We start from the raw sequence: 17,235 nt of genomic DNA, 5'->3' as shown, positions 1-17,235 counted from the left end.
GGAGGGCTAGGAGTGCCGCTTGTAAAGGATCCAATCAAGAATTTATGCATCTTATAAAACCATAAATTGTGGTATATCAAAAGAATATAAGTAGAAATAAGCAGAAATGTAATTTGCATCAATTTTATGGTTTCACAAATTGGGCACTGAACAGGCTTGACATCAATAAACACAACATGTATGTTTGCATGACTTCAAAGTACTTGGATATGGTGCAAAAGCTCCTTTTTTGGAGCTTGACAGGTATGGTCTCTGTTTGCTGTTGAATTTAATTTGTGTGTGTGAACTACCCAGTACTGCCGCAAATGATCATAATTGATGGACAGCTATGCCCCTGAAAAGACATCAGCAATCTGGCGCCGAGAAAAAAAAAAAAAAAAGATGAAGCTCGTGCATCACTTTTAGGCAGCCTACATTCATAATCATGTAACTTTTTTGGCTGTTGACGTTAATAACGTGTTTTAATGTCTGTAATAATTTAACCACCAACAACGCATTTAATATTCTGACTTTCCATGTTCCCTTACGAAAACTAGCCAAGGTTTTACTACGAATAAAACCAAAAATCATGTTTCTTGTACCCATGGATGGTAACCACAAATTAACCATGGTTTTGTTACTTCAAATAATAGTTTACAAAGAAGTATTAAGATAATATTTTTTGTGGTTATAAAAACAGACCTAATTAAAATGACTTAAATGCATTTTATAAAAACAATGAAGCGATAATGATTGGTTTAATAATTGTATGGTTTCATTGAAAAATACTGTTAAAATACATAATGTAATACAAAAAAAAACAATTTAGATTTTTACATTACATATCGTTACAAATGCCTGTAAAGGGAGCCAAAGGCCTGGTAATACACTTACAGAACGATCAAGTCCCTTAATATTGACCAAACATTTAGGCTAATTCAAATATCCACTTAATCGTTCATTTTTGGCTCCATATGGACATCACAACTCTTACAAAAATTAAGCACGGTTTTATCATAGTAGAACCGCTCAATTTTCTTTTGTGTTATTTCTGAATGCTTGAGACTATAAAATCAATCAGACAACTGTATTAATAAAATAATAGCCATAGGTAACTGTCTAGAGCTAAAATAATTTGTAAATAACAAAACAATTTATTTATTTACTTTTATATTTTATTAAAGTTCTATTTTGACCCCTATTGTGTTTTTTATTTTATTTTTTATTTTTATTTTAACATCCATAATATTTGGGCGAGGGGGCACAACAATACAATTCTGCTTTGGGCACCCATTTGGCCAGAAGCGGCCCTGGAACTACCTGTAATTGAAGTGAAATAAGGGTGGTCACCTCGTGGTCAGGATTGCTGGTAATGACCGCAGGTATGTGTGACCTTTGAACTGGTGATTGACTGACACCTGGTTGGGCTTGAGTGACTGCTTCTGCAGTTTAGGAACTTTAATTTAGGTTTGGATGTAATTTGAATCCATGTTGATGGCTAATAATGGGTAAATGCAGTAAAAAAAACAAAATAGCTTTGTTTTTTGTATTTGTTTTTACAGCAATATTTTCTTCTTAACCTACTTAACCTAACAACATGTGCATGAGGTTTATGCTTAAAACAATAGTGGGATAGAAATATAAGCTTATTTTTTAAAGGTATATTTTCTGAAAATGTTATTTCACACAATCTTATTTAAATCTTATTTAAGTCTTAAATAATTTTAACTTCTTGTAAGAATATGTAGAGATTTGTACTGGAAAACATCTGATTAAACATACTATTTTTATTTATTTATTTATTTTTTGTGGTATAATTCTCCTTTTATCTGCTCTCTCCTCCTATAGAAACATATAATCTCTCTCTCTCTATAATGTCTTCATATGTACACTGCAAACTGGTACTGCATAACTAACACTGCCCTGGGGAGTAGTTACCTGTACGTCTGCACTACACCAGTGTGATTGTGCTCTCAGTTCAAGGCAGACGCAGGTCTGAGCGTGAGACTTCATGAAATTCCAGTGTTAAAGCTTTCTTCCTCATATTACGAACTGAAATTATTATGGCTACAATGATGTTCACCTACTTGGTGCTTGTGGTAAGTACAGTTTGTATTGTTGTCACAGTTATTCAATAGGTTAATTCAAGATTCAGAGAAATTTGTAATCAAAAATGTATTTTTATTATGTTGCTTGTTTGCTGTAAGTTACTTTTTACATTGTTTTACAAAGGAAATTAATGGTAAAAATGTAATTATTTCTACCTTAACTTAATTCTAAATCATTTCTACACTACCTAATTCAGTAATACTGATTTTTTATTACTTGGAAAAAACAAAAATACAATTAAAATGTAACTAAATTTAGTCAAAACCATTGATTCATTGTTTATTTCTTTGTATTTGTTCTGATATTGTGATTATTGGGACCTCAAACATAATCAGTACTCTGTGCAGTAGAATTAATAATATAATTATTAGCGATTGAATAATACTATAATTATTACTATTAGACATTTTATGAAAGTCTGTGCTTTTATACGTGTATTTCTGTAACATGAGTGCCTATCGAGCTCTTTTCTGGGGGTCAGTTGAGAAAAACAGCAACAAAGGAGAGTCTAATATATAGCCTTTCCCAAACCTGTTTCACAACTTTGAATCCTCTCAGGTAAACATACATTGCAAGCTCAAACTGTCTCAAAAATATGCAAAAAATATGTCCTTTGACTCTGCCTTCATGGCTGAAATGACTAAAAATGATCTAAATGTTAATGACTGAATGGCATTTTTAGTGGTAAAGCAAAGCTGTTGCATCATGTTCACATCATCTAGGTGAGATGCATTTGAAACATTTCTCTTAGCTTTAGGTTTTTTTCTGCTCTTAATTCATGTAACATGTTTAAAGCCATGCAGTAAATAACACACGGTTTCTGTTGAAAGGGAATGATCTGTCTGTGCAGCACAGAGCCTCTCAGACGCCATAAACGATCCTGGATTATAGACTCGTTTGACATTGTAGAGGAACACCCGGGGCCTTTCCCTTACGTACTGGGGCAGGTAAATATCATTTCTCTCAAATAATGGATTGCGGGTATTAAATAATGAAATAATGCAAAACAATTTGATTGGAGTGGTATATCATTTTGGTTAAAGATCTGGGTTTGTTGCTGGCTTGGTTGAGAAAAATTCTCAATTAAAACTCCCTTCAAAAGCTTGTATGTAAATTTGAATTAAATTAGCCACAAACCAGAAGATGTTGAATTGGAATGACAGAAAGACAAATGTATTTATTTTGTATAAATTTACTTTGTGCTTCTTTCCTTCTTTTTCTTTCTTTCTTTTTATTAATTGATATTTTATTGAGGTAATATGTATGCCTTAAAATGATCAAAAAATAGAGTAACAAATTCTAAATTTTTGCAAAAATTCATATATATATATATATATATATATATATATATTCCAGAAAAAAATATTAAACCACTTTCAAACATTTCTTGAACACCAAAACGGCATATTAGAATGATTTCTGAAGGATCATGTGACACTGAAGACTGGAGTAATGCTGAAAAATCAGCTTTACCCACACCGGAATAAGCTGCCATTTTAAATATATTAAAATAGAAAACTTGGTAACACTTTGCAATAACTGCACGCTATGAATCATTAGGTAAGCATTAGTAAATAGTCAGTTCATCCTTTATAAAGCATTGCCCCAACATTAACAGGCATTAGCAAACAGCTTATAAATACAGCTATAAATACCTTGTTCTTGATTTATAAGCATATCTATTACAAAGAAGATTTAAAGTCTCAGTTATCTTCCAAACAGAATAAATGGAACAAACACAACACAGAGGGATACAGAAAAAAAAAAAGAAAGTGTATTCTTGATTTTTTATTTTTCATTTTTTATAAAGTGTACAGCTGTACAGTTTCATTTTTTGCATCTTGAAAAAATATTTCTGTGTTCTGTATTACTCTGTTATGTTTGTTTAACTTTTCTGTTTGGAAGATAACTCAGCCGATAAAAGGTATAAATTGTCCTCACTTTAGATGAGCTCACAAAAATAGATGGCTGGCAACTACTAAATGTTTTATAACTACCTGACCTAATCATGAATTACTGCAGGAATATGTGTTAATAAAGCATTTATTAACACACTGAGCAACTATAAGACTCATGTGTCTAAATAAATGTACATTTAAATAGTTTACTAATCATTTACTTACACTTTCTAAATGATCTTATGAACCACTGACAACTCCTCTGTAATAACTGGTTTGTAAATAACGTAATAATTTATAAATGATAAATCGATCATTAGCAAAGTATGAAAATACAATTATTAAACATTATAGATATGCTCAAGAGCAAAACATTTATAGCTGTATTTATAAACTGCTTACTAATGTTGGGACAATGCTTTATATAGGATGAACTGACTATTTACTAATGCGTAACTAATGATTCATAGTGTGCAGTTATTATAATGTGTTACCGAAAACTTAATTCAAATTGTAATTAATAATATTTCACAGTATACATGGAATATCTTATTAAAAACGACATTAAATTACTTGCATAAAAAGTATCAGTTTAATGACAAATTATCAAATATCGCAAACAAGGTGCCACGATGCTGTAAAACATGCCATCCTGACCAAATTTCTTTGGCCAAATTCTAGATTAAACTGGACCGTAGCTATTTAGTGGAGTTCAAGTTAAAAGGCAAAGGTGTGGATGAAGACCCAAAGGGTGTCCTGTCTATTGATCCACACACAGGGATCATTAAAGTCCACCGGAAAATCGACTATGAGCAGTACAGTGTTCTGATGGTAGGTGGAATCAGATTTTTTAGTAGATATGGGTAATATTAAGGCCTTTATGTCTCACTTGTGACCTTATGTCTCTCTTGGGACGAAGAGGATTAAGTAAGTAAGTAATATTAAGGGCAGGTTGGAACTAATTTCATCAATCCTTTCAAAGCTGACCTTCCAAGCAAGAAATAAGTCCAACTTGGCCATAGATACACAACTAGGCATGGAGGTCAACATACTGGACATCAACGACAACGCGCCGGTATTCCAGAGGAGGGTTTATGATATCACTGTAAACGAAGCAGCAAAACAAGGTCAGTATCATTGCAGAATTGTTGAATTTTCATCAACTGTAATTAGGTGTATTTCAGATTTGATTTACTGCACATTAATTTGTAAATCCTATCCACCTTATTTTTCCCGTAAGAGCGGGAAAATGTAATGTTTCTGGCTTCCGGTGTCATTGGCGTCCAGCTATTTTTAGCTGCACAAAACAGCTCGTTTTGCTGCTTGATATTGCAAACTGGTGTCTTACCATTTTATTTTAATGTATTATCTTAATTATGAACACACTGGTTTGTAATGCAAACAGTTTTACCGCTTATTGCACTTTGTTATTCTTTTCATTATTTCCCCTACAGCGGCTAATGAACCGGAAGTCTTGCACATTCACAGAAAACAGCTTACTTCCGCATTGAAAAATAAGGTGGATATGGCTGTTTCTTCAATTATGGACATGTCTGGTCTCGACTTTTAGAATTTAAACTCCCTTAAAACAGAGTTGTTGCTTTTTTAACATTATGACTAGTTTAATGTGTCTACCAGCTTCACTGCCGTAATTGGTCATTTCTGCCACATTTGAAATCACCACTGATTCTGAAATAGAAATGATAGTGGTGGAAATTAATTTCTAAACAGTTGAATTTTGTAGCATCATAAATACATGCAAATACAATTAGATTTTTTTTTGTTTGCTTTATTTTTTTGCATAATCTGACAAAATTACAGCTTTGTCAGAAATTACATTCAATTCTGTTTTTAATCAGTATGTCTCATATGGGACAACTGTAATATTTTATGTAAATTTCACACAACAATTACTGAAATATATTTGTTCTGTATCACCAAGATTGCATAAATAATGAAACTTATTACTGATTTACATATGTTAAGATTATGAGTCTAGGTCTGTAAAGTTATCTGAAAATTACTATGATTAAAAAAAAAAAAAAAAAATCTGAATCTATAATTATTATATTAACCTTCATGAAAAAATACTCCTATTGTTGAAGAAACACTATAAAAAGAAATTTAGCTTTTATCAATAGGCTTTTATTTATAAGCCCTCAAAATATGAATTTGTAATCGAAAATATGTGATATGTATACTTCACTGAGATTTTAAAGGGAAAACATGTATTATTCACTCACATTTATGTCATTTCAAACCCATACAACTTACTTTCTTATGTGGAACACAATATTTTAAACTAATTGGTTGCTCCCCATACAATTACAATAATTTTTTTTTTTTTTTTTTAAAAAGAGCACCATGAAACCTAATATGAAGGTGGTCCTTATGACTTGTGTGCTATATTTCAGGTTTTTTTGATGCCATACAATCTTCGTGTGACAAAACTTAAATTTGTTATTTATTGAAAATCGTGATATCCCCAACATAAGTAACAGTGTCTGATTTTAAGGCTTCAGATCTTTTCAATTAATTGCTTGATCCACTTCAAATGACTATTTAATTGATTCAGTAGCAGCAGTTAATGGCTTATAAAAATACTAAAATTCATGACCTTAGTGTTGCTTGTGCTACTGTTTAGGATACAGGAAATTGCTTTTGCATCATTTTTGAAGCATAATTAGTTCCTATATATTGTAATCGTATGGAAAAGAGTGACTAGTAAAGTATTTAGATTTTCTCATTTTGAAAAAAAAAAAGTTATATGGAAGTGGAACAACATGACGATGAGCAAATAATAGATTTGAATTTTCAGAATAAATATTCCTTAAAGAAATGAAGTCATGTTCTTTATATTGTCTGTTTGCAGGTGCTTTTATTGTAGGTGTTTTAGCAATTGATAAGGACGCACCAGGAACTCCGAATTCCACCATTGATTACAAAATCATTTCTGTCACTCCAACAACTAAGAATGTGGAATTCTACATCCAAGAAAGTGGTGCAATATCTTTCAAAGGATGCTTTGATTATGAGGTAAAATAAAAGCCCAAGGAATGCATAATTTTCAAGTACAGAAATAGTTACTTTGTTGTGACTTGCACAGTGCATAACATACAATAGCCTATAGCATATGCATGCCTTTAAAGCCAGTGTGTCATGCTAGGATTGGGATTTTGCAGCAAAAAGACATGAGCTATCATGTTTGTGCCTGACAGACCAACAGGCATCACAGTCCAGTTTCACTGTTCATGTAACATGTGAAAACATGCCTGTAAAATATCTTGACATTTGCCAGGTTATTTAAAATTTGAATTTTTTATTATGCATATGAAGTTTAACTGGTTTTCTTTTCAGGTGGCTAATAAATACTCTATAACAGTTGAAGCAAAGGACCGTGGAGTTGTAAAGCTGTCAAGCACAACGACCATAAATGTCAACCTTCAGGATGGCAACAACCATTTACCAGTTGTCACAGGGCAAACGGTAAATGTTAAGGGGATAGTTTACTCGTTTACTCACCCTCATGTTGTTGAAAACCTGCATGACTTTCTTTCTTCTGTTGAAGAACAGATTTTTTTGAAGAATGCTTTTAACCAAACAGTTGCTAAGTCACTGACTTCCATTAATATATATATATATATATATATATATATATATATTCTCCATGCAGTTAAAGTTAATGGCTACCAGCAACTGTTTGTTTACCAACATTCTTCCAAATATATTATCAAATGTTACCAGAATTTTCATTTTTGGGTGAACTGTTTTTACATTTTCCCACTTCACTAGGGTTCAGCTAATGTGATGGAAGACACAAATGGTACATCACCTCTCAAAATACATACAGCTGATGCTGACACGCGTCCCTCTGCTGCATGGAGGGTCAGATACTCCATAAAAGGGGATAAATGTGGCCACTTTGCCATCCACACTGATCCAGACACCAATGATGGAATCCTCACAGTGGTTAAGGTATGTTTGCACTCTCTAGGCATCTATTCTGTAAATGTCATGCTATGTTCACTAATCTCATTACAAAGCAGAAATAAATTATTCAGGGATATTGACTCATTTATAGGTCATTAGTAGGGTAAGATGTGGTAAAATGCACAACAGTTGCCCCGTTGGGCATCTTACTGCATCTTATACTCTCCACCTTGTTTTTGTCTTGACCACAGATTACACAAAAAAGACACATTTCAGTCACTTTTCAGATTGTTAAATAGAATGTGTATAGGTTTGGTCTTGGCGGACTAGATCTGCTGCAAAGAAAGTAGACTTGCTTCTGCTAAATGCTCAGCTCATAAAATTAAAAGGCAACATGCTGCTATTGCTGAGGGGAAGATCCCTGTAGCAGATCTAGAGGACACGCTGAGCATGCAGACACAGTGTTCATTGAATACGTCCTAGTTATATAGGTAAACGGTAATGAGCACGTTAATCTGATTGGCTGGGTCCCCCTCGGGAGAAATCGTGGAAATCCCCCCGGACTCGCAGGGACCCACATATTTGCATGCTTTGCGCGGTGGGTAAACACGCTACTGGTCATGAACTGAGAAACCAAAAGAGGTCATTGTAAGCACCGTCTACGCAGCTTTAGATCAACGCCTGCTTCTACATCACTGCCTGTTAAGCCCCTCCCATCGATTCGCGCATATAGTGTTTTCGAGAGAGGCGAACGTGCAGGTCTACGCAGAAACCAAACTATAAAAATGCTCTGAAGACAACAAGACGCTGTGCAGTGGCAAGCTATGGAAAAACAGTGTTTGTGTTATCTTCCTTCTGATCCCAACGTTAGGAAAGAGTGAATGAACTTTATTTTTAATGGATATTTAATGATCCAGACCATGTAAGTAAGAACTTGGTCCTTTTTTCACTTCATTTTACCATGGACAGGGGCTGACTGGGACAAAAATTTAAGCTGGGAAATAACTCATCCAGGCCATCCCGTACACCCACAACAAATTCTGAAACACAGACAACCCTATTAGCCTATTTGTATGACTATAACATAAAAGGGTCTATATCAGTGGTCTCAAACGCAATTCCTGGAGGGCCACAGCTCTGCAGAGTTTAGCTCCAGCCAGCTCCAAATCACACCTGCTTGGAAGTTTCTAGTGATCCTGAAGAGCTTGATTAGCAGGATCAGGTGTGTTTGATTGGGTTTGGAGATAAACTGTGCAGAGCTGTGGCCCTCCAGGAATTGAGTTTGAGACCAATGGTCTAAATCTTTGGTTGGGGCCGTGGAAAATAAATGTTCTCTCTTGAACAGCACCTTCACTTCCCTTTTTCTTTTCTTCATTCTCTCCAATATCTCTGTCTCTCCCTTTTTTCGTGTACGTGTCACTTCTTTACCTGCAGGTCTACTGTTATAAACAGAACTGTGTCCATCTTGTTGCAAAACAACCACCTCATTGCAATTTTTTTTGCACATAATGTTGTTATTTCTCTTAAAATGGCTTAAATGCCCAAAATTTAACAAACCTATAATTCATACAAATATATTAAAACAAATTGCCTAAATGCCAAAATTAGTTCATTATAAATGACATTATAGCGAATGACAAAATCGTAAAAAAATCACTTTAGTACATTGGGTACAAAAAAAAAAAACATAAGGCAGCGAGCCAAATCAGCCGGCAGGCCAACGCGAATCATCATCCCACGGTGCTCCCGATGGTCTGTCCGCACCTGACCATGGATTAGTTTACAAACAAGGCACAATTCGATTACAATTCGACATTGGATTTTCAAAAAGATTGAAACTAAAAGACGATGCTGTGCCGACTATGTTGATCTGACAGTAATGTTGCACTACACAAGTGTGAGTAAGGGTTTTCATTACGTGGTCACTTTTGCTTTGTCTCTTCTTCTTAGATCATTTGATATGTATTGAGTATTTATTTATGCATTTTTGACCTAAATCACAGCAGTGTCCATCTATGAGGAATTTACACTTCAAACATACACAACTATTAGCCAATCATAGCAGTGGATGTTTACTTTCGAGTCTACAATCCGCCACACCTATTCAAACAGAGCGTTCTGATGAGGGGGGTTAAAAATAGGACAGAAAATAGCTTATTACTTCTAAATTATGTTTTTTGGACCTCAGAGAACAGTACAAAATAATAATTTAAAAAAACAGAGGCAGTTCATGACCCCTTTAATGTCTTTAGATTTTTTGAGTAAACCATATATATATATATATATATATATATTACGAAGTGAAAGATTTGTGAGGGTGAGGACCCAAGCAGCATGTTGGTACTAGTGTTATTATATTCACCTTTAATCCTTATTGTAATTCATGGTGTTATTATTCAGTAATTCCACAAGTTAGATGAACATTTCAGATGTCTTTGCTATTCATTAAAATCTATTCTAATTAAGTGAAATCATTAAATTCACAGTCTTGCTATTATGACATATGTTCAGTAAAAATGCCTGTCATGCAATAAATTTACCTGCTATACTGATATTGTGTGTATTGTTTTCATGCAATTCTTTGCCAGCCTTTAGACTATGAAGAAAACACAGAACAAAAACTCACCATCTTTGTAGAGAACGAAGAGCCTTATTTCTCTTGTGAGATAAAAGAGAAACCTGCAGATGGACTCTGGACAATCATCAGAAATCCACCAAAACCGTCCTCTAGAAATATTACCATTACTGTAGAAGACACCAATGACCCTCCATTCTTCCCAGATCCAGTAAGAAAAGTAATTTTGGAAGAAAACGGTGCTGTTGGAGCTTTTGTAGACAAAGTGACAGCAGTCGATCCTGACAAGGGACGTCCCCACAAACTGGAGTATGTGTTCAATCATCAGAATCACTTGGCTCCAAAATATATCTGGACAATAAAGCCATAGTTAAAATGTGTCCTGTAATGTGTTTTATAAAATACCAAACCATGGGGCCTGACCATGATATGCTTGATATTTTTATTTAATATAGTGACATATCTAAACGTGTCCAAATACTTTTGTTGCCACTCCATATGGGGAATCCAGACAGTATGTTTGTTAATAATAAACAATTTATTTTCTCTCGCACCAGGTATTCTATTGAACAAGATCCTGCAGGCTGGTTCAGAGTAAACAAAACAACTGGGGAAATCTTTGTAAAAGAGTCTTTGGACAGAGAGTCAAGTCATGTGACCAATGGGACTTATACAGTCACTGTCCTTGTGACAGAGATGGGTAATACAATATAATTGTTTTGCATTTAGCTTGCAAATAACTGATAACGACTACATCTATCCATCCATCCATCCAAGTTCGAAACCACTTGTCTTATGTAGGGTCTCAGAGATGCTGGAGCCTATTTCAGCGTCTTGGGCTGTAGAAAGAGACAAAACCTACATAGTTTACTAAAACTGTTATCATCTCTATAGAAGTATTATTTTCAATTGTTCTCTGATTTTTCACACCAGATGACCATCCTCCAATGACAAGCACTGCTACCATTCAGATCCACATTGAAGACAAAAACGACAATGTCCCTATTTTAAAGGAGAACCTGGTTTCTGTCTGTCAGTCTGATGAAAAGTCAAGTACAGAGATCACAGCCTATGACCTTGATGGAGATCCGTACAGCGATCCGTTTAGTTTTGAAATTATGGGAGATCATAAGGAAAAATGGAGCTTTGACCCCAGTCACGGTAAATAATAGTATAAACAACAACATTGTGTTTTATATAGTGCATAATATAGAACCTTATACAGTGTTCTCAGCATTAGGTTAGATTTTACTAAGCTCTGATGTAAAACACATGGTCATCATCTTTTTTGCTTTGTCTTTTAGGAAACACAGTGCATTTGGTGAAGGATAAAAGCGTTCATGCCAGTCTGTACACGCTGGTTGTGAAAATCGCTGATAAACAGGGCAGGTTTGTCCTCCAGAACCTCTCTGTTGCTGCGTGTGATTGTGCGGTTTCACCGAACTGTCTGATGCAGCGAAACACACAGCATAAAGCGGGAAGTAGCGTGATAGGGATTACCATCTTTGCCCCGCTGATGGTTTTGGGTGAGCACAGGATTCTGTTAAATTCCCTATAAAATGATTTGAGAAACGCATTTCCTATCCTGTGTCCTACTATTATTGGGGCAGGAGGATAGCTAAGAAACATCAATTTTTTTAAATTGTTTCTCAAATTTCACAAATTAAGTTATTTTGATGTGACCAAATGAAGTAGTTGCAAAGTGATTTTGTGTGATTTCATGACAACTTTAAATATTTTTTGTTAAATGTTTGAATTATGGCCAACTGTTAGCAAGACTGATTGAAATAGTTCTAAATTTCCATCAACATAACTGAACATTAAACACTTCCAAGTCTCTGTTGTTTCTCATCTTGTTAAAAACACAAAAAATAATACTAAAATAAGCACTCCCCATGAATTTTTGAAAACTGTTTTTCCTTTTAGCATGTCTGTTGCTGGCTCTTACTTGCTCTTGTGGGCCTGTGAAGTCTCTGGTGCAAGTAGACAATGTCTTAGAAGATGCCCTTCTGCCTTCTAACATCGAGAACCCTGGCACTGATTGTGTGGTAATGCATTAAATTAAGATTTCTTATGAAAAGCTAAATGGCACTTTCAGAGTGACATTTAATACAAATATAACAAATGAATGTTCTACTCTATTTTATATACATTCATAAAGGTCCCGACTTTTCTATTAAAGAAGACATCTGTTAGTAACTCAAAGGAAGCAACTCTTATCGATAATGGGGTTCAACAGACAGCAGACATTCAGAGGGTATGCTAAACATCTCTATTTGTTTCAAAATTAGATCTTGGAAACACGAAGAAATACTTCTAGAGCAACTGTCATTCTTTACACTGAAAAGCATTGTATTGCATTCATTTTATTTGTTGATTACAGGTATCTAGCAAAAATATAGCCACTCACAGTCTCCCAGTTCAAATGGATGAGTGCTGGTCTAGAGACAGATCACAGTGTCATTCCAGTGAGGTAATACAGCAGTTCAACGGTGCATGTATGAAATTGTCCCAATAAAATTTCGTTTGAACGTAAAAATGGAAGTTCAGTATTTATTGTACTGTCTTCTGTTCTTAAAAAACAGACATGGATGTGGAAACAGTATCAGAGTGACAACCGCTACCAGGTGAAACTTCTGAACTTGTTACTGTTCAGTGGAACTCATTAAATCTTAAAATCAGTAATATACAGGGTTTTTCTTACACCCTTAGGGTTCAACATTTAGTAGGAGGAGCTCACAAAGAAGACAGGGTACCTATTTCATCAGCCGCTCGACATTACAAAGCTTGCTCTCTCAGGTACATTTGCCTTCAGGTTTCCACCCAAACACGCAACAGATTAATTCAACATTCATTTATTGACTAAACATATTTCTTTCTCAACTTTCAGAGGCTCCATTCAATACAGTGCCTAGAAAATGAATTGCTTGATTATGAACCTCAGCTTTACGCCCTTGAGGACAACTCTGATAAATTTGTAGACCTGGACCCCATAGACCTGCCTATGAATGAGTTTGATCGTGAGATGCTCTCAGACCTTGGACCAGCATTTAAGCATCTGGCTTCTATCTGTAACCCAGGGACACTGTCAAAACCAGAAGTGATGAAGAATGGGATCAGATAGTCTAGTGATGATGAGGAAGAAGATGTTTCACCTTCTTATTCAGGACTGGTCACTTTGCTACCAAAAAGAAAGAAAGAATATATCTTAGTATCTTTTTGTTCACAATGGATGTTATGTCTTAAATAGGTTGGTATGATAGCATTGTTTCTTTCGGAATTTCTGAGAAAAATGGCAATTATTCAAACATGCCAACATTCACACATTCAGTCAAACATTAGGTCAGAGAACGTTGAGCTCATATTTTTACAACCCACATTTATCAGTTTGCCACTTGTCAATCTTGCCATTGCACCTGCAAAAACAAGTTATTACTATCTCAATTTGAGAAACTACAATGATCTGTATTTCAAGACATTTAAATGCCTTCTTACCCTTACACAGTTAAAATGTGGAAAAAATAAGAATCTACAAAACCGTGAAGGAAATAGTTAAAAAATGTATGATTGGCCTGTACCAATGTATTTTTGCGTTTGACCCAATGCTTGAAGTGGAAAGTGCCGGTTTCTTACTTTTTCTTAATTTTCGTAATTAAAATGTTTGTTTAGTGAATGTTTTCTTCTGAGATCTCTATAACCTCACAACTGTCGTGCCATTCCAGCTGTCATGCACTCTTTTAATTTGTGAAAATAAAGATAATTTTTCATGACTACACTGGATGTGGAGTAATATTAAATATCTGTAGCTTACTGTCCCACTTGTCTAAAATAAAACAGCAGCCTCTACATTTTGCCAAATGAATGTCAACAATGACAGAATTTTCATTTTTAGATTTAACACATTTTGTCATCTCCCAGTTAAACACTGAAGGAGGCATTCTGTATTTACTGTGGTATTTTACACGTTAAGTGACAAGTATGTTAGTAATGACATGATGCAGGAATAGTGTGAAAGTGAAAGTGAAAGTAAAGTGACATACGGCCAAGTATGGTGACCCATACTCGGAATTTGTGCTCTGCATTTAACCCATCCAACGTGCACACACACAGCAGTGAACACACACACACTGTGAACACACACCCGGAGCAGTGGGCAGCCATTTATGCTGCGGCGCCCGGGGAGCAGTTGGGGGTTCGGTGCCTTGCTCAAGGGCACCTCAGTCGTGGTATTGAGGGTGGAGAGAGCGCTGGACACTCACTCCCCCCACCTACAATTCCTGCCGGCCCGAGACTCGAACTCGCAACCTTTGGATTACCATTAGGCCACGATTTAGGAATAGGAATAGGTAAAGATGTTTTGTAATTTTGTAATTAATGGCTGTTCCATTAGTAAGTAGACTGTTATAAATAGGTTTCAAGGTCAGCATGGACAGACAATATGTAATGTTGCCTGATGAGAACAGATTATAGGTGCAGACAGAAATTCCATAAAGACAGTATATGTGGGCCTGTTCGTCCACCAATTGTGCAAGTTCTCCCACTTAAAAAGATGAGAGAGGCCTGTAATTTTCATCATAGGTATACCTCAACTATGAGAGACAAAATGAGAAAAAAAAAAAATCCAGAAAATCACATTGTAGGATTTTTAAAGAATTTATTTGCAAATTATGGTGGAAAATAAGTATTTGGTCAATAACAAAATTTCATCTCAATACTTTGTTATATACCCTTTGTTGGCAATGACAGAGGTCAAACGTTTTCTGTAAGTCTCCACACACTGTTGCTGGTATTTTGGCCCATTCCTCCATGCAGATCTCCTCTAGAGCAGTAATGTTTTGGGGCTGTCGCTGGGCAACATGGACTTTCAAGATTTTCGATGGGGTTGAGATCTGGAGACTGGCTAGGCCACTCCAGGACCTTGAAATGCTTCTTACGAAGCCACTCCTTCATATAATCATTTTGACCCCACAGGGTGAGATCATGCGTGGAGCCCCAGATCGAGGGAGATTATCAGTGGTCTTGTATATCTTCCATTTTCTAATAATTGCTCCCACAGTTGATTTCTTCACACCAAGCTGCTTACCTATTGCAGATTCAGTCTTTCCAGCCTGGTGCAGGTCTACAATTTTGTTTCTGGTGTCCTTTGACAGCTCTTTGGTCTTGGTCATGGTGGAGTTTGGAGTTGGACTGTTTGAGGTTGTGGACAGGTGTCTTTTATACTGATAACAAGTTCAAACAGATGCCATTAATACAGGTAACGAGTGGAGGACAGAGGAGCCTCTTAAAGAAGAAGTTACAGGTCTGTGAGAGCCAGAAATCTTGCTTGTTTGTAGGTGACCAAATACTTATTTTACCGAGGAATTTACCAATTAATTCTTTAAAAATCCTACAATGTGATTTTCTGGATTTTTTTCTCTCATTTTGTCTCTCATAGTTGAGGTATACCTATGATGAAAATTACAGGCCTCTCATCTTTTTAATTGGGAGAACTTGCACAATTGGTGGCTGACTAAATACTTTTTTGCCCCACTGTAGCTACCACATCTCCATGCAAAGAATGTGGGATGGACTTTACAAATACTAATCAATTTAACAAAGGCCCTGATCAGGGAGATATAATTTAGTAGAGTTCTGTGAGTTTGATAATTTTCATATGGGAGAGTGATCAGTCCAGTCACTCTAGACTGTAGGGAAAGAGAAATGTTATTATAATTAAGTCTACTATAATGATTGGTTAAAAAAGTACCCCATTCATGAAATCCTTCTTTTAATCTTTTATTCAATACCTCAGTGATTTATGTTGAAGACCAACAAAAAGATACACATATATTTTAAACATTTAAATATTTTTAATCTGATTTTGACAATCACTATATAGCCTATATACCTATAAAAAATTAATCTTTATTTAAAAAAAGTCACAAAAATCTAACCTTTCATTAGATAATAAGAATTTAAAAAGGGGGGAAATATCATTATGAAATAAATGTTTTTCTCTAATACACATTGGCCACAATTAACTGCACCCTTTTTTTCAATACTTTCTGAAACCTCCATTTGCAAGTTTAACAGCTCTAAATTTTCTCCTATAATGGCTGATGAGTTTAGAAAACACCTGACAAGAGATCAGAGACCATTCCTTCATCCAGAATCACTCCAGACCCTTTAGATTCCCAGCTCCATGTTCGTGCTGCTTCTCTTGTTCACCACTCATTTTCTACAGGGTTCAGGTCAGAGGACTGGAATGGCCAGCAGAAGCTTGGTTTTGTGCTCAGTGACCCATTTTTGTGTTGTTTTTGAGGTTTGTGTTTGGATTATTGTACGGTTGGAGGATCCAAACATGGCCCATTATAAGATTTCTAACAGAGTCAGTCACTTATTGATTTTTTATCTGTTGGTATTTGATAGAATCCATGATGCCATGTGTCAAAACAAGATGTCCAGGACCTCCAGCAGAAATATAGGCCCACGACATCAAAAATACAGCAGTATATTTCATTGTACACATGGGGTACTTTTTATCCCTGTGTTAACCAAACCCATCTTGAGCGTTTGCTGCTAAAAAGCTCATTTTTAGTTTCATTTGACCATAGAAGCCAGTCCCATTTGAAGTTCCAGTCGTGTCTGATAACTGAATATGCTGGAGTTTGTTTTTGGATGAGCGAGGATAATTATTCTTGAAACCCTCCCAAACAACATGTGGTGATTTAGGTGCTGTTTGATGTTTTTTTTAAAGGTTTTCTG

General features: G+C 35.4%; 1 protein-coding gene across 1 annotated transcript; it reads left to right on the top strand.

The window, feature by feature from the left end:
- Positions 1-1,968: 1,968 nt before the first annotated feature.
- On the top strand, positions 1,969-14,250 carry cdh27 (cadherin 27). Its single transcript, XM_058791959.1, has 16 exons — positions 1,969-3,035; positions 4,668-4,817; positions 4,969-5,113; positions 6,859-7,022; positions 7,344-7,472; positions 7,779-7,961; positions 10,505-10,800; positions 11,049-11,191; positions 11,425-11,652; positions 11,796-12,017; positions 12,418-12,539; positions 12,653-12,748; positions 12,875-12,964; positions 13,077-13,118; positions 13,204-13,290; positions 13,382-14,250. The coding sequence occupies exons 1-16, from the start codon at positions 2,922-2,924 to the stop codon at positions 13,613-13,615; spliced, it is 2,445 nt and encodes an 814-aa protein (XP_058647942.1). The 5' UTR covers positions 1,969-2,921; the 3' UTR covers positions 13,616-14,250.
- Positions 14,251-17,235: the final 2,985 nt, after the last annotated feature.

The sequence above is a fragment of the Onychostoma macrolepis genome, chromosome 11 (genome assembly GCF_012432095.1).
Source record: "Onychostoma macrolepis isolate SWU-2019 chromosome 11, ASM1243209v1, whole genome shotgun sequence".
Classification (NCBI taxonomy): domain Eukaryota; kingdom Metazoa; phylum Chordata; class Actinopteri; order Cypriniformes; family Cyprinidae; genus Onychostoma; species Onychostoma macrolepis.
Note: the sequence above shows the minus strand (reverse complement) of the source record. Positions and strands in the feature narration are given on the sequence as shown.